The sequence below is a fragment of the Schistocerca gregaria genome, chromosome 1 (assembly GCF_023897955.1).
Source record: "Schistocerca gregaria isolate iqSchGreg1 chromosome 1, iqSchGreg1.2, whole genome shotgun sequence".
Classification (NCBI taxonomy): Eukaryota; Metazoa; Arthropoda; class Insecta; order Orthoptera; family Acrididae; genus Schistocerca; species Schistocerca gregaria.
In genome coordinates, this window is record NC_064920.1 from 754532546 (window position 1) to 754552058 (window position 19513).

Genomic DNA, 19513 nt, shown 5'->3' on the forward strand with positions numbered 1-19513 from the left:
CATCAAAGACTTTGACAAAAAATGTGAAAATGTTGACATCAGTGTATAAGCCAACTTTAAATGGGTAGTGGCTGTTGAAGAGCCAAACAGATGCACCTGATGCTATAGCAAAAGTTTCTATTTTACACACAGATTTGCTTTAGCACCTGTTTTTTTGTGTAGATCTGTGAAGAAGTAATTGTATCAGTGTTTTTTACAGTATAGACTAGTCTTTACTAACTTCCTCTAAGTTTTTGAAGTTTCTCTGCTGATCGAATAGTTCATCATTTTTTGGGGTGCATCTAGGATATTACAGACTCTTGTACCGATATTTCGGCTGACAACCTTTCAGCCATTCTAAAAGTTAGTCATTTGCAAAATTGTTAAAGTACTTTGCACTGTGGAGTAAACACACACACATCATCAATAAAACTGTTGGAAACAAGAGCATCAGTCATAGATGAAACTTTACGCCTCTAATAGTAAAACAAAACAAGAACAGAATCAGTGAATCCCTAGTGCCAGGCAGAGAGGAATTATAACAATATTGCCTTCGAGAATGCAGGGGTGAAATGGGGGGTTCCATAATTTGTTGAGCCTGATATACCCACCTCAGTTGAGCAAATTGTCTGCTAATTGTATTTCCACAGCTCCTACGACCACTGAATCCGAGCAAGAAGAGGCTGTGGCTAGTAACTTAACTTCCCCATATTCTCTGGAGATTTTGTTGTGCCGTTGTAGGTGAGTGTTTCGCTGGAGTTCAATGCCATGTTCTTTTACAGTGCTTGGTGTCTGTATTACAGAACATCAAATTATGAGAGTTCTGCAAACAAAAATGGTAGACCAACTGAAAGAAGAACAAGAAGAAAGAGATGTAACATCTATGGATTTTCTACTGTATGTGGCAAATACTTCATCAAAATTAGCAAGCATAATGAAGAAACATAAATTGGATTCCACTGGCCAAGACAGCAGCTCTTCTGCGATCTTTGGAAGACGATCTGATTTTGCAAAAGATGGCTGTATATGAAATTCCTTGTGAGAGTGGCAAAAGGTAGATAGGATGAACAGTACACTATAAAAGAATGATGTATTGAACTCTAGCAATACACTCACCTACTACAGCCCAATAAATATGCAGTGGCTGAAGACTGTATTTCCAATGGCCACTCCATGTAGATTATTGAATAGTTAAGATACTGGCCAAAGTCTCATCCAACTGGTATTCCGCAGTCAAAGAAGCTGTGGAAATACAATTAGAAGTCAGCCTGCTCAACTGAGATGAGGGTTTCCACTCTCGAGCTATTGGGTTTTATGTCTGACATACTGTTGCGCCCATTTCTGTCCCTGCACATTGGGAACCCTGCAGTCATAACAATTTTCATATTTCATAAACAGTTCAATATACTGAAACGAGGTATTTTGCAAATGACAGCACACAAAGAGACATATATATTTTATGGTTTTTATAATAAATACGTGAAACTTTTTTATTTGCTGAGATGTGGAAGTAATACATCTGCAGCAGTGACAAGGTCATGGAGCAGGCACATAAACATGCCAGTTAAGTTGACTAAGAGTAGAATATGAGGGATTTTCGAGCAACAGTACATACATCGCTTCTGTAGCCTATCGGCTTGGACTGACAATTTTTCTTCATAGTGTCAAAATACTAACTGGTAAAATTTTGCTCAAGCCACTACTGCCTAATGGTGAATATACATCTGAGACAGTGTGAGACACTTTGCCTATTAAACCTGTGGCTAATCTTACTGAAAGTTCTAGACAAATACAGGGAGTGGAACTGCTTGTCATTGGGAGCTCCTATGTTAGGCAGGTGACAGATTTTCTCAGGCAGGCAGGTTGGGAAAGAAAGGCCAATGTCCACTCATTTTCTCACTCGGAAATCTTGCCCAAGATGTGGAGGCGACTCTGCTGGCAGTGACCAAGCATGCTGGGTGCAACCATCTGTAAATTATGGCTCGTGTTGACACATATGGTGCCTGCTGCCTGGGTTCAGACACAATCTTCAATTTCTACAGGCAGCCTGCTGCTTTGGTGAAGACAGCTAATCTTGTCTGCGGCATTGAAAGTAGAACTATCACTTTGCAGTGTCATTTCCACAACTGATTGTGGTCCACTGATTTGGAGCTGTGTGGAAGACTTAAACCAGAGACCCAGACGATTCTGTGACTGATTAACTTTTTATACCTGGGATTCACAGTCATGTAGAACTTTATAAAAGACATCATATTTATGTTAGTGACTGTAACACTTTCTTTATTTCACGAGTGCAATTTCGGCCTTAGGCCATTATCAAGTGCAATCTTGAAATAGAGGAAGTGTTACAGCCACTGGTTTAAATATGATGTCTTTTATAAGAATTTGTTACTATTTTGGATGCAGATTTCTCAACCTCCTCTCTTCAGTAGGTAGGAGCCAACTTAATAGTTCAGGCACACACTACATGCAGGAAGCAGTTACTGGGACAGAGTATGTGTGGCATGCATGTGTTTTTTAGGATAGAGAAATCCCTCCACAGGCCTGATAAGACACTTTTTATGCCATACAGGATAGCATTCTCATAGCAGTTCAGAGAAAGAAAATTAAAATACAGTATTAGTTAACAGTAGGAATGTGTATGGAAAGTTCCTGTAACTAACCTCATTCATAAACAGTAACTTCACTGAATACAGCTGTAAATAGAAATAAGAGTAAGGTAGGCAGATCTTTCTGCATAATAAGAGAGACAAGAAACAGATTACAGAATACTTGAGTGGTCAGCATGAAAATTTCGTCTACAGTGCTAACAAGGCTGAGTTTGAAGGAATAAAATTTAAGAGCATTGTACAATACGCTTTAGACAGATACATGCCAAGCAACACTGTGAGGGCTGGAAAACACCCGTGTAGCTGTACAAAACTGCTACAGAAGCAAAGCAGACTTTGCAGCAAATATAAACAAAGCCATAGTGTTACAGAAAAAAAAAGCTAAACAAAGCCAAAATTAGCATAAGACGACCTGGGTGTGAAGTGTCCAACAAATACAAACGTAAAATTCTATCTACCGACCTTAGAGGAAATCCTAAGAAGCCATTGTCTTATTTTAAAACAGTAAATGGAGAAAATCCACCTGTCAAACACACTTATGACCAAATGGCATTGAAGCAGAGGATGAGATAGAAATGGTCAAAATACTAAACCCTTTTTTCCAAAGCTGTTTCACAGATAAAGATAACACACAAATGACAAAGTGACAGATATCAAAATAAAGTGACCATGGAATAGAAAAACAACTGAAATTGCTCAACAGAGGAAAGACTTCTGGACCTGAAAGGATACCAGTTCAATTCCACACAGAGATGCGAAAAAGCTTGCCCCTCTTGTAGCAGCTGTGTACTGTAGATCTCTGGAGGACTGGAGTGTTTCTAACAATCAGAGAAAAGCACAGAAGGACTGAAGTATTGCTAATGAACAGGAAAAAAGCCCAGGTCACTTTGTTTTCAAGAAAGGTTGTTGAACAGGCATGAAACTGTAGGTTACATCTCTGATGTCAGTATATTACAGAATTTTAATACATGTTTCATGGTCATGTATTATAAGATTTATGGACATCAGAAACATCCTCTGTTGGAATCAACATGGGATCCAAAAATGATGATCGTGTGGAACCCAGCTCACACTATTTGTCCATGAGACCAAGAAAGCAGTAGATACTGGTGCCATGCTTGTTGACTTCCATAAGGCATTCGATACTGTTCTTCAGCACTGCCTAATGAGCAACATATGAGTTTACAGAATATCAGACCAATTGTGTAACACAACTGAAGAGTTTTCTCACAAATGGAACATAGCATGTCATTCTGAATGGAGAGAAGTCTTCAGAGCTAAAAGTAACTTTGGGCCTACCCCAAGGGAGTCTATTGCAGCAAGACCTCCAGAGTATCAGTGCTTGGCAGAGTGAGTGGCAATTGACCCTCCACATAAACAAATTGTATTTATTTCAGATACATAGACAAAAAGACACTTTATTGTATGATTACTTGTTTGCAGATCAATCACTGGAAGCAATTAATTCCATAGCATACCTAGGAGTATGCATACAGATCAATTTAAAGTGGAACAACTGCATAAAACTAATCACAAGAAAGGCAGATGCCAGACAGATTCATTGAAAGAATCCTCAGTAAATGCTGTCCACCAGAAATGAAGGTAGCTTACTAACTCATGCTCAGCCAATACTTTAGTATTGCCCATCAGTATGGGATACATAGTAGATCTGGTAGTGCCTCCATTTCCACAGAAACCATCCTTTCCATTACAAAAACTGTCTGCTGCCGCAGCAGTATCAGCAGCCAGTCCCACACTCAGCAGACTGAAGGTTATTGAAGCCTTCGCAGACAGAAGCTACCCTCCTGATCTTCTCCAGAAACAGATCACTTTTTGCCTTTTATCCACATAACGAGCTCTCCTTGCACACTAGATGATTGGCCACAAAGGAGTGCCTTCTTCTTCATTCCATATTACCTAGAACTGGTTTTCCACTAGGCTTAGGACTAACTCTTTCCAAACTCTGAAATGAAGAATACCCTCCATACCACATTGACTGCTGCTCCACTGCTCACTCAGCCTGCACAATGTCCTTGTTTGTCCCTACGACTCTCTGCTCCCGACTCCTTTTGATCATGTGCCTGTCAATGTTTCAGGTGCAAGATCTTTCTTACACATCCACCCACCACTACCTATTCTAGCTCTGCCACTGAAATTTCCTATGCCATTAAAGACAGGACCACGTTTGAAAACCTCCACACCGTCTACAAAATATACTGCAACCTCCGCACAGCATGAACAACAAGCAAAATGGATGTATGTTCATTGATAAACTCTATCAAAGAACAAAGCAAAGCAAAGAGTAGAGAGGAATTCAATGTCATTTTCTTCAACTCCCGCTTCATAACACATACCATTTGGTCCGTCCCCATCTCCAATTTTCACCTTGTTTCACTCTCTTGCTTCTTCACCTCCCATGCACACCACCAGTTACTTTTTACTCCGGCCTAGCTCACCCATTTAACCTTTCCTTAGTTCTTTCCCCTACTCTGGACTTCCACCTCCTGCTTCACTTAATTTTCCTGTGTGCATTCTTGTAGCCAACCATGTGCCTTTCTGCTTAGGGAGCAGTTAGTGCACATAAGTATATGATCCACCCGAGCATGATCTTTCCTAATCCAATGCCATATCATTCTTTCCGTACAGTTCCTTCCGCATCAGCATCAAACATTATACTGTATTGTGGATTTTCTATGACTGTATCAGATGGATCAGGATCTCATTCACTGTGAAGAGCATAGGTTTCTTGCAGAACTGATTTACATGAGAAGGTAGATGATGGGTCATTTATTGGCAAATGGCAAAGAAATCAAAGCAGTAGTTGTCACTAACATGTTGGGAATTACCTTGCCACGCTCCTATGTTTTGTGCTACAGGAAAGTTTGTTACATCGTATATTCACCATATACTTACATAGGGAGTCTGGAAATTTGGCAGATTTGGATGAAATTTTGCTCAGATTGTTCTTAGTTGGGAAAACAGACATTTATTAGTTGGGTTTTGGTGTGGCACACTATAGTTTATTGAAAAAATACAGAACTTTTTTGTCACTCAAGTCCTAATGGCTATGACAGGTTGGTAGTGCCCTCAAGTGGGCAAGTGATGAAGTCAGTGTACTCTGGATTTGTGGACTCGACTTTGCATTCACATCCTTACTCGGAATAAATATTTTTTATAAAATAATCGGTATTTCATAATCATACATAGTTCGCATATATTTCTTGATTATATACATTTTCTTGAAATTGTGCAACACTAAAGCATTCTTTGAATATATTCTCTCTTCGGTGAAAAACTGTTTATTGTCTTTAACAGTGCAAATGCTGTTATTTATACTATCCATGTGAAGGGGCTCCTCTGTTAAAGGAATAGTGACATTTTATATAGTCACAAGGCAAGGCTTCGTGTTCATGTTTCATCAGTCAAGAAAGTACAGTAATCGCTTCATTTCACTTTCCATTAATTTGAACAAGTGTGCCTATGAAGCACCAAAATGTCCCAAAACCCTCCACATTCAACAGACTAAAAATGCTTAATACCGCAAACTGTGGGTACATCATTTTCAGAAAAATCTCATTGAATTGGTGAATAATTTTGAAGGTTTTTGATTTTGTATATTGAAACAAGTTCAACAAAAATTGGAAAAATTCAAAAAAAATAAGAATGGTGTTCCTCCAGATTTTATCAAAATTTCTGAAATCATGGATGAACAGACAATTCATACGTATACTACTCCAGCACAATTGGAATCCTAATAAGTGAATGAAGATCTGACACATTCATAAACGACAAGTCTAGAGCATGGTCACTCATTTCCAGTTACAGGTTGCCCATCTGAAGGCTCCTCAGCAGTACGGCCCGTGAAGGGCCTTGGCCTGTATCTCAAATCCTGCCACTCTATCTGGTCCATGGGTTTCTGTCTCTGTTCTCTGATACCCAGCTTTTTCATGTCTTCTTCAATTCCATCCACTCATCTCTTTCTGGGATGTCCTTTTCATCATCTGCCTCCAGCTTTGCCATTAAAAATCCTCTTAAATGTTCTGTCTTCCTCCATACTGACCCCATATCCTGCCCTTCACAGTCTTCTTATTCTAATGGTGATGACAGTGTCAGACTTTTCAAAAAGTTGTTCTAGTTCAGCTTTCGTATGGATGTGCCAATCTCCTCGCTCGTGTATCTGGCCATACATCTTAGGCAAAACCTTTCCCTTCCAAATGCTAAGGAGTTTTTTCTCATTTGCAGTCACATCCCACGTCTCAACACCGTACGTAACAACCAGCCATTTGTTTTGTAAATGAGGATTTCATATTTTCATGATAGAAGCGAGCTCCTAAGCATGGGTAGCGCGGCAAAGTAGCATATGCTGCCGCTGCTATTCTATCTTGCACCTCACTGCCGATGTCTAACAGGTTCCAGGCGCAACAAAAATTTGATTTTCAATATTTCATACAGTTATTGACCAAATTTAAGACTTTAGTATTCTGCCGTAATCTATTTGTGTTACATTAAAGGTTTAACTCGACAAGTCAAATATTACAGTTAGAAACTGTGTGTATGACTAGAAGCAGTATGAGGTATAACTCATTGTGCACAAATATCCAGACCATAATTCAACCAGAACTTTACAGTGAGAGTGCTTAATGACATCCAAGAAACTTTATACATAATTTCAGACATTAACAAAAACTTTTTCATTGTGATGCCCCCTCCACAAAATGGTGAATGGAAAAATGTTCATTGCTCCCTTTATTATTGCAGTTCGCGCAATAAAACAGTAGCATTAGGCACAGCATTTTAATTTATCACTTCTTTACAACTAACTCTATTCGCAACATATTTTTAGACACTATCCACATATATCATTGAGAATACCTGCAAAAGTATATCATATGGCATGTAGTTCGGAAGGTATGATGTTTTAAACATGGGATATTGATTCCTTAAAGAATCGGTGGGGGGTTTACTGGTGACTCAGGAGTAGAATAGGAAATTCTTGGATGCAAAAATGGATACTGTTCTGTGGACGACAACTATTGATAACTGTGTTTGGGGGGTAGGGGGGGGCAGATTTATTGAAGCAAGAGACTGCACAGAGCATGGTAAAACAAGAACAACCACTCAGCATTGGCTTATGATAGTGAGCATACAATTACATTAAACAATCTCAGTTTCTTGCATAAACATGGAATACACCAGTGTCATGTTTCGAAATATGTTCCCTTCAAGAAAGTTGTATCATCCTAAAAAGATATTGAAGTTGCTCGGAACTATGTATGTCATATTATACTGTTAACTAAACTGTAGCATTGTGAAACACGGAAAATTGTAACAGGTTTCATCATTCCTTAGGTGGTGGGAAAGAGGGTATTGCTTGGGAAACATGGTATTGCTTTCCACGATAACGTAATAGAAAATGAACTTCCACGTAATTGGGCCACTAATTTGAGTTGCTCTTCAAGCTTCGATTCATAGACTATTTATAATGTATTTTATATCATTGACTTAACCATTGTGTGTACTGCAAGGTATTGTATTTGCTGTTGATATAATCATCGTCAGATTAGTATCAGAAAATAAATATCGAAACAAATAAAGTATTAGAAGACATCAAATCCTAGGTCACAACTAATAGGCTTTACTGAAGTTGCAGTAAAACAATACAGTCCTTTACTTCGATCACAACTTTAATGTTTTATGCATTTTCAAATAGATTTTTTTAAATAGATTGTCATACATAGTAGTAAGTTATTACAGATATTGCACTTCATTAGTTACTGAATTTACAACTATATTACTTACAGGGTCTTGTGGCTACTGCAGTGTGGGAGGTCAAGCTTTGCGTTGACAGTCCACAGAAAGTGATAGCCGTCGTAGGTAAAAATCCTGGGGAGAGAGTTCACTCACAAGGTCGTGTCCTTGCTGATCGCAGTGTGCTGTACAAATACATCAATCCCAATCTTGTTGCCGTTGCTACACAGGGCTTTGATCCTGTGCAGAAGTGTGAGTTTCAATGAAATACATTTATTTGTAGCTAGGTCTGACTTAATGATTTAAGACTTATGTATATTCTTACTTCTTATAGATATACTGAACATCTACTTAGTAGATGCTGTATCAGGTGCAGTTGTTTTTTCTGCATCCCATAAAAGAGCACGTGAACCAGTGTACGTAGTACATTCAGAGAACTGGGTGCTTTACAGTTACTTCAGTGAAAAGTCTCGACGGACTGAGATTGTCACCCTTGAATTGTATGAAGGAAAGGTGCAAAGCAATACAACAGGTATTGTATTGAAACTTCATAATTATATTGCCATTTATGTTGTTCTAATTGTCATCCAGTTTTGTAAACTTTTTTTTTTCTTTTTTTCCCTCCATAATGGCGTGGGGGTGTTCAGTCATCTACAGATATGCAAAGTTCAAGGGCACTCAACTTATGAATGGGCTTCTGGCCTGACTGCAGGTAGAGAGCAGCCTTTTGTCCCCCTTGGCACTATGAAGAGGAGAGCGATGAGCCCATCACACCAACTGCCTCTTACCCACAGAAAAGATCCCTGGCACCCAATTTCATAGTAGACAGAATGGAAATGGGTTCTACTGCAGGGATTGGAATCAATAAAAATTCACACTCCTTCATGGGCTTGAACCCAGTACCTTCAGTGTACCATTGTACCCACTAGAGCACCACAGTCACATCTACAAATAAGCTAAGCTAATAAATGAAGGAACTGTCGAATGTTTTGGGTCAGTCCAATTTTTTATTGTCTTGTAGTAAGTAATGACCTCGTTTCCACCAGGATGTTATTTTAAATGAGTATTTCATTCAGCAGTACTAGCCTGTTTCGATTGTGTACTAATTCTCAAGTGCACCTACAAAATATAACAACACACCAGAATTGAATGAAAGTAAAAATACGAAGTCTCTACAACTGCATTGAAGTACACTTTCTCAAGAACATATAGTGATTACTTATAATGAATGTGGATACATATCATTGTAAGTAGCATAAATCATGTGCCACATACAATTATATATGGCTTGGTCATGAATAGACATGGTATAAAGTATAATCTACATGCAGTAATAGTTGGTGCAAAAACAACAGCAATAATAGGAAATAGAAAAACCACATATAAGCACAAATAACATGTAGGACAGACAAAGGATTATCTGTGTATGTACGACTGTTTGCAGATCTGACATAGGCATAAAAGTGCCAAGCGTATAACGTTAGTATAGGAGGAGGCATTACACTGTGGATGAACTTAGAATTTTTCAAATCCATCTTTGTGATTGCTAAAACTCCGTATTTATTCTAATGTATACATTTCATTTTACTCGTGTACAGTGTTGTAAATCTTGTTTTGAAATTGCACAGATTTACAATTTTGATTTGTTTCTAGATTGGAAAGCAGTTCACGTCAGAAGTAATTGAAGTGTGTTTTTTTACGGCTGCATTTTTGTCTGATGTGTGCTTGCATCTGAAAGTGTCATTTGAATGCACATGTATCAAGTATTCTTTGCTTGGCCCAGATGTTTTGGCCTAGTTTCATTTTGGCTAATAGCACTACACATTTCCTAATGTGGAACATGACTAAATGGTGCACCATTGATGTTTATTTACATTCTCTTAAATTGGGCCGAAATACAACAGTTACAGATTGTACATACAGGATATGAGAACTTTAAATGTACAGTTGAAGGAGAGCAAGGGAAAAGCTCAACTATCTGAATATAATTTATAAGAAAGCACAGTCACCGCCAAACCTTTGGATCATAAACAAGCTGCAGTTAGGCATTTGTTGAACAGACTCAATAAAATCCCCCTTCCTCACAAACCCTAAATACCTTTCATATAGCCACTATAAAAAGATAGCATTAAATATGGGGACAAAGAAACCCTATTAGATAAACTTCATACAAAAATGAAGAAACAGAAAACAACTCAATATTAAACAAACTGAACCACACCAGCATAAACAGGTAGACACACTGAGAATACAGGAACACACTAATCATCTAGAACATTGTGACCATTGACCTATTATCAATATAAATCCATCCAGGCAATGGCAGTGTCACCTGGCAGGGAATGACTGCTAGTCAGACACATGCACTGTTCATGTAGTACCAGTGAATGTGCTGTCCACATGTAGACACAATCTATCTGAGTTTGAACAAGGGCAAATTGTTATGGTTCGGAGGCTTGCTTGGCATGAACATTTTGGAAACGGCACGACTTATCAGGCATTCGAGGAGTGCTGTGATGTGAGTCTTCAACACACGTCAAACCAAAATAAACCAAATACAGATGCCATGTGGTTGGGCGGCCATTCCTCATTAGGATGTCGAATGTCATAGGCTGCGCAATTGAGTCAAGTGCGACAGGCAGCAAACTGTGGCGGAATGAACATCAGACTTAAATGCTGGGCAGAGTACAAGTGTGTCTGAACACACAGTGCACCAACACGCCTAACTATGGGCCTCTGCAACCAACGTCCCATGCATGTGCCAATGTTAACATAACAACATTGGTAACCATGACTGAAATGGGCATGTGGCCATTGGAACTGGACATTGGCACTGTGGCAGAACATTGAATGGTCTGATGAATTCCATCATCATGCTGAAGGGAGGGCGTGAGTCCCTCATCTTCCAGGGAAACAGCTCCTTGGCACCTGTACTGCTGGCAATCCCATTATGCTCTAGGGAACATACAAATGTGTGTGAGAGTTCCTAAGGGACCAAACTGCTGAGGTAATCGGTCCCAGGAAACATACACATGGGCATCCATGGTTTAAATGGAGCTCGGGCAAGGCACCGTCACAGCCAAGGTTGTGGTAGCTGACCACATCACCCTTTCATGAAGATCATGTTTCCCAATGACAGTGGCACTTTTCAGCAAGATAATGCGCCTTCTGACAAGGCCAGAAGTGTGATGGAGTGGTTCAAGAAATACAGTAGTGAGTTCCAATTGATGTGCTGGCCCTGCAACTCACCAGATCTGAACCCGAAACTTCGTGGCAGATTAAAACTGTGTACCAGACCAAGACTCTAAGTCAGGACCTTTGCCTTTTGTGGGCAAGTGCTCTACCATCTGAGCTACCCAAGCACAACTCACGATCCATTCTCACAGATTTAATTCCACCAGTATCTCATATCCTACCTTCCAAACTTCACAAAGCTCTCCTGCAGACCTAGCAGAACTAGCACTTCTGGATGAAAGGATGTTGCTGAGACATGGCTTAGCCACAGCCTGGGGTATGTTTCCAAAATGAAATTTTCACTCTGCAGCGGAGCTTGTGTTGATATGAAACTTCCTGGCAGATTAAAACTGTGTGCTGGATCGAGACTCGAACTCGGGACCTTTGCCTTTCGCAGGCAAGTGCTCTACCACCTGTGAGGATGGTTCGTAAGTCATGCTTGGATAGCTCAGCTGGTAGAGCACTTGCCCGCATAAGGCAAACATCCTGAGTTTGAGTCTTGGTCTGGCACACAGTTTTAATGTGCCTCTGCAGAGTGAAAATTTCATTCTAATCTTAACCTGATCAAACACACCTGGGATGTGATTGAATGTGGCGTCATAGCTCATTGCCCCACTCCTTGGAATACACATGAATTAGATTACTTGTGCGTGCAGATATGGTGCCAAGTCCCTCCAGCAACCTACCAATGCCTCATTGCTTTCCAGCCATGACACGTCGCCACTGTAATCCATGCCAAAGGTGGCTGATCAGTGTAAGTACTAAACAAAACAAGTTGTGAGGGCATAAATATTTAACTTCTTTTACATTCAACTCATATGCAGAATAGGTTATAAATCCAATAAGCAGGTTATGATTATTTGCGTAAAAATCATGAACTCAATACAGAAACACATTCCAAAACCAAAATCAAAACGAGACAGTCGCCAACAATCTGGGATCTACCAGATCAGTTGCAGAGACCGATAAAGAATTTACTTTGATATTACTGGCAGGCATTTGACACAATGTATACAGACTGCAACAGAGCGTGGAAACACAGTACAAACCACTCAAAATTTGCTGGTCTCCTTGACCTGTAATATTGCAGACCAAGCACAATAGAAAAGCAATAGAAAGACACATTGTCTGGCATTTCAAGAAGATTACCATATGTACTAAAGCACTAACACACAGTAAACAATTGCTTAATGGCCAAATAAATATTGAGAATGAAACACTATACGAAATCATTGAACCTCCTCAAACCCATTCTATCTAAATGATTAACTCCCACAGTACCTCTTCATACCATTTACGTAATTATATAAACACAGATAAAACAATGTAGTATAAGCCAAACACCAAATAAAAATAATGTGTCTGAGATAAAGTAAAAACAAATCTAGCAGATAAGTTGGCAACCCTACACATACTAAGTACAAAGAAATACCTTTAGTCAGATTACTATACATTAGTGATGCAATGTTTTATGTCAGGAATATGTAGTGGTACAAGCCAGAGTGAAACTAGACCAAAATCACCAGTGAAGTGCATTTCTAGATGCAAGTGTAAATCAAACAAAAATGCAGTAAGTAAAATAGGCACACTTCATTCACTTTTGGAAAGGAAAAAGAGAGAGAGATTGTAAATGTGGTTGATTCCAGACCACTGGCAATGTTTTAAAATGAATAAATGATATTTGTGTGGTAAATTAAATGCATTTTTAGTGCCAGTAGTCACAAAGGCAGGTTTGTAAAACCTCTGTGTGATTGTTGTCTATTTCCATACCATTTGTTATTAATTTGGCACTTTACAGTTTGTTACACGGCTTTGTATAATTAGTGAAAATCTGATAAAAAGACTTGCTGTGTTAAGTATACATTTAGTGAGAGAAGTCATGGAATATGTCCTAATATTGTGTGTACCTGCTTTTATCCAGTGTAGTGCAGCAACTTGATATGAATTGGACTAAAAAACCATTGGAAGTCCGCTGCAGAAATATTGAGCCACACTGCCTCTATAGCCATGCGTAAATGCTAAAATGTTGCTGGTGCAGGATGTTGTGCACAGAATGACCTCTGTTATGTCCGATAAAAGTTCGGTGGGATTCTTGTTAGGCCATCTTGGAGGCCACATTATTTTCTCAATTGCTCAGAATGTTCTTCAAATCAATCACAAACAGTTATAGCCCGTGACAATTCCATCACCGTTTGAGAACAAGAAATCCATGATTGGCTGCGAATGGTCTCCAAGCAGCCAAACATAACTTTTAGAGTCGGTGATCGGTTCAGTTTTCCCAGTCCCTTCCACACCATTATGGAGACAGTGTCAGCTTGCACAGTGCCTTGTTGACAGTTTGGGTCCATGGCTTTGTGGGATCTGTGCCACACTCAAACCTAACCATCAGCTCTTACCAACTGAAATTGGGACTCATTGAACCAGGCCGTGGTTTTCTGTTCGTCTAAAGTCCAACCGATATGCTCACGAGCCAAAGAGGGGTGCTGCAGGTGATGATGTACTGTTAGTGACAACACTCGCATTGTTCATCTGCTGCCATAGCCCCATCAATGCTAAATTTCTCTACACAGCCTAGCTTACAGTTTGATTTTTGTCATGTAATGCATCATTAAGAGAAAATTTGTTCCTTCTTAAGTTGCAAGAACAAAATGATTACATTTTTATTGTGGCAGTAGATTCTAATGGTATAGACACTATCAACTAATTTGTCAGTCACCTATTTAATGATGAGTGGAAACTTGTTTCATAATTGATTTGTTGTTATGTGTTTATTTAGAGGATTTAAAAAGTGCTAATCATAATTTTCAGCATTCTCATCTCTGTCTGCTCCAATTCAGCCAATTGTGGACAGGCAAGCATATATTTTACCGGGTAATATTGAAGCACTGAAAGAGACAATAACTGAAAAAGGCATCACCAGCAAACATATTCTAGGTTAGTCATTATATTTTATATGTATAAACTTAATTTACTCAACAAATAAAGGAAGCTCTTGTGTTGTGTAGAAAATTTACTCACTGAAAGTTATTTCACTCAGTTGCTTTAGCTACTGGTGGAATTCTGGAACTGCCATGGTTGTTTGTTGATCCTCGCCGGCCTGTCACTGTTACTTCAGAAATGAGGGAAGAAGGCGTCATTCCATATATGCCCGAACTACCTATTCCACCAGATGCTATCATCAATTATAATCAAACACTCCAAAGAATAAGGGGCATCCACACTGCTCCAAGTGGCCTTGAATCAACTTGCCTTATATTAGCATATGGGCTAGGTATGACTAATTAGCAAATTACACTTGAACAAAGTATAAATATGTTAAATAATGAAATCTTTTGATAGTAGATGTAGCTGGTATTTTTGTTTATGAAATTATTTTATTATTTCAGATTTGTTTTACACTCGTGTTGCTCCTTCGAAAACATTTGATCTTCTGAAGGAAGATTTTGATCATTTACTTATCACTGCAGTTCTGTTAGGGCTGGCTGTAGCATCATATGTGACAAAGAAGCTGGCATCAAGAAAGGCTCTGAAGCTGGCATGGAAATAATAATTAAAAACACAATGAACTGGTGTTTCAGTAAACTGTTTAACCATAATGAACTGAATTAATTGATTACCTCCATACAAATGACATACAAATATGGACTTGTGATTTCATTGACCAACATCTCAGTATTTCTTCATAAGATTACTTACTGTACTTCACTGTTATCAATGGTGTACATAATGTAAGATATTTATATTGAATATTTTAATTTATTCAAGTTGTTGAATTAGAGTGCATCTGCCATCACATGTTTGTGTACACAACTGTAGCTACACCTTGTTTTGTTATGTTTGTGAATATATGTTTTTTTATGTGGTATGTGTTGTCTTTATTTTTTCTATGCATCACATTATGCCACTTCAGAAGTTGAAAACAAAATATTTACCAAGATTCTGCATTCAGTGTGTAAAATAATGTGGTTATGATCCAGGCAGGATTGACTTCTACAATTTCTGACTCCATTATACAGACTGAAGTGTACATATCTTGTCAATTAAATTTCTTATGTAATGCATCTGCTTTTTAGTAAATATCACCCCCCCCCCCCCATCTCTCTCTCTCTCTCTCTCTCTCTCTCTCTCTCTCTCTCTCTCTCTCTCTCTCTCTCTCTCTCTCTCTCTCCCCCCCCCTCTCTCTCCTCCTCTTACGTGTGTGTGTGTGTGTGTGTGTCTGTGTGTGTGGGGGGGGGGGGCGTGCGCGCGCACACACACACATTCCATTTAAAGTCGAAAGTCTGATCAACATGCGGTTCACTGTAATATAATTTTAATCAAAGAAATTGAAAATTAGGAATTACATCTTTATTTTCTATTCACATTGTATTGGTGTTTGAATTTCAAAATGTGATTTATGCCTGGACAAGGGCAATGAGAATGATGTACATTAAATATTTGTGGCATATGGAAATGAGTTGTATGAAATGTTTCTACAAAAAATCAGACCTTAATGTAGAGAATTTTTAACAATTAGATGCTGAGCTGCAAGTGGTGTTACAACAGTGCCACATAAATTTGCTGACATCATTAAAACATTTTTTTATTTCTCTTTGCATTTGCTGCCTTTAAGAATTCCATTGAACACAACAGTTATCATTGTACTACAGCTACAGTGGATTTCTGGGAAGTATTAACACCCAACTGTCAACCAAAATGGCATTACTCTGTGGTAAGGAGCAACAAGAACATGTGACAACATTTGCTGTGTGGTACTTAGTAAAATGTTCCACAAATCTCCCAACCAGGGCACAATATGTATATCTGGCTGGCAAGTACTTCAGTTGATATTAGTAACATAAACCAAGATACACCATTCAATTTTTCCATTGCCACAGTGTGATAGTAAAGTAGTTTTCCTGTGACTTCCGTTTCAATAATGATCAAGTTTACAACTGACCATTTTCCATGAATAAGCTACACTGTGTCTGGCAAAGTAGCACAAGGGCTAAGGACTACTACCGTATTTATGACTTGATTTTAGGCTTTAAATGCTGGAGAACCAGTGGGAATGCTGGAGAACCAGTGGGCCAGTCACAAAATGAATTACATTAATGTTTTCCTTTTCATTCTGTGTTGAGCTATATGGAGAAATTTGGTTTTAAAATTCAAAATATATTTTTTTAAGAGGGGTACTGACATCAGTCGCCACTGAGCATTGAAATAATTCAGTGGTGAAAGTTGAAAATTTATGCTGAACCAGGACTCGAACCTGAATTACCTTGCACAAGTGGTCACATTTAACTGCTTCAGTTATCTCAGTGTGTGTTCCATACAACAAAAGTTCTCAAATTATTGTACGCTAAAAAGTAGTGAACCAGTCCATTTGGCTCATTTGTCCACAGCATTTCATATACTTCCACAAGTAGTTCAGACCCTATTGTGCAGCCACACTGAGGACATTGTAGCAGCCAAGCTTACATATACGCTATATATGTGGTCTCCATTCTGTCAGACATGTTCGACAGAACACACACTACACATACATAGCGCGTAAATTTTTTATTTTAAATGGCAATAAAGATTGTTCGATTGTGGGTGCCTTCACAAGGAACTATTCACTTCAAATCTATATCGCTAGAAATATATTTTCTAACGTTAACGAAATCAAAATAGTCATAGGCACATATGTTGGTACTAGAAATCAAAATTTTTCAACTTCACAAAAAAAAAAAAAAAAATTTAAAAACTCATGATTTTTCTAAAGTATTTTTTTCTCAGCCTGGATAAATGTATAACAGAAAGTGTGGGTTTGTTTTAAAGGTCTCTCTTGTGATTTTAAGAAACTACGACCAATTTGACCTTACAAAGTAGTATTGAAGAGTGATTGTGTGCATGTTGTGCACAGTAGTGGAATCAGGTGATGTAGTGGAATCAGATGACTGATGACCTCAGATATTAAGTCCCACAGTGCTTAGAGCAATTTGAACCCTCATTATAAGAGATTTAGCGTTGGGAAATAGAGCATTATTTTTCTTTCAGGCTCTGTTTTGTTGTACAAAAATCCATTTTCATGAGGGCTTTGGACGTCCAATGGCAGCTTTCAGAATAGTTTATTTTCATTTAGAAATACCATACTGTACAATTTTTCATCAGAAAAATCAAATGTTCCAATGAATTCAAACTCCTTTCATTTGTGTTTATTATGACTGGCTCCCTATGAGGGTAATTTTCAGATAGTTTACTTTTCTCCCTTTAGTTGTCTTCAACTTTCCTTGCATGTTTAATACACTTTTTTCGGAGTTATGGCATCACAGCAGGTCTCAGCATAAAGCGTTAAATGCTTTCATACTTCTACTATTTCCAAATGTGTTAGACTTATTTGTTTTTGGTACTTTTCTCTTTACATAAGCCCATATGAGCTTAATTGGATTTAGCTCGCAGTGAGCCACTTGCAACCAAACAAGTTTTATGATTGATCGAAGTTGTTTAGTTGATCGTTCCAGTTTCTTTTCTGACATTTGATAGTAAGGCCTGGCTAAGAGTGTCAGCCTTGGCAAGTTTGCTAAAATCAACAACTCCAGGTGGCAGTGAAATATTCTTGATACTATCCAAGATATCAGCAGTTACATGCTCGGGTTCGTAGTTGAAGAATTGGCCATTGTATGATATGGTGCTTGATCTGTAACAGTGGCCGGCCTGAGGACTTTCTTCAGTCATTTTTCCTAATGAGATGAATTCATTTCATTGTGGTAATCTCTGGTTCCTTTCTTCCCAATAAAATAAAGTTTTGTGCCATCTAGAAATTCTTCATTCATGAGGAGTAAAATTATGAAGTGTTTCCCAGCTCCAGGAGGCATCTTGAACCCTCCATGCCATCCATAAATTTGCTGAATGTATCCTGGTATTGATTATAGTTGTCAAAACTATTTTCTAAAGAATCAACCACATTTTCTTGCAACCCTTACTTCATTGTTCTGCACCAGGTCATGTCTGTAAAGATGATCTTGTAGCACAGTATTTGTAGCTCTCACATTATTCTAAGGGAGGTGCCAGGATGCAGCAGTCACAGACCCCATTAGCACCGGTTTTCTGTTAAATTTTGTGAAACGGAGTCCCAGGCTTTTAATTACTTTTAGAAGACTAGAGATTGAAATATTGGAAAATCTGCCATATTGTCTATCAGTTTCAGGTGGAGGTTTCTAATTGCGGGGAATACCTTATTCATGTAAAAATTGTGAGTAGTTCTTCATATTATGCACAAAGTAAAATTATTGAGTTGGATTTGCAGGTGACCTGGACAAACATAGTTTTTTCTTGACCAAAGTGACATATTTTCATCATTGTTCTTTGAAGCAGCTCCTACTCTGTTCACTGACAACAACATTGTTCCAAGATGATGTGCTAATTTCTGATAAGCAGGGAAACTGTTGTCCCGTACTTTCTCCCCTCACTTCACATATCCATCCGCACATACACAGACACAAACTGTGTATGTGCGGATGGATATGTGTGTGTGTGCGAGTGTACACCTGTCCTTTTTTTCCCCTAAGGGAAGTCTTTCCGCTCCCGGGATTGGAATGACTCCTTACCCTCTCCCTTAAAACCCACATCCTTTCGTCTTTCCCTCTCCTTCCTGAAGAAGCAACCATCGGTTGCGAAAGCTAGTAATTCTGTGTGTGTGTTTGTGTGTTTTGTTCATGTGCCTGTCTGCCAGCGCTTTCCCGCTTGGTAAGTCTTGGAATCTTTGTTTTTAATATATTTTTCCCATGTGGAAGTTTCTTTCTATTTTATTTACATCATCTTTATAAAATCTGTATCACATGGTACAGTCACAGTGGTTATAGCTTCTTACAACCACAAAAGACACATTCAAAACAAACCCATGCTATTGTTATATGTTTATCCTGGGCTGAGAAAAAGTTACTTAAGGAAAATTGTAAGGACCATTTTTTGGTGATTAA

General features: G+C 38.6%; 1 protein-coding gene across 2 annotated transcripts in view; it reads left to right on the forward strand.

Annotated features, from left to right (window-relative positions):
• LOC126267760 (ER membrane protein complex subunit 1) overlaps nt 1-15631 on the forward strand; it is a 124252-nt gene extending 108621 nt beyond the window's left edge. For both annotated transcript variants that reach the window (XM_049973067.1, XM_049973074.1), the window contains 5 exons: nt 8390-8588; nt 8671-8868; nt 14379-14504; nt 14608-14841; nt 14957-15631. In XM_049973067.1, coding sequence (XP_049829024.1) covers nt 8390-8588; nt 8671-8868; nt 14379-14504; nt 14608-14841; nt 14957-15117 — 918 coding nt within the window. In that variant the 3' untranslated portion in view covers nt 15118-15631. The remainder of the gene's footprint in view (nt 1-8389; nt 8589-8670; nt 8869-14378; nt 14505-14607; nt 14842-14956) is intronic.
• The last annotated feature ends 3882 nt before the right edge of the window (nt 15632-19513 follow it).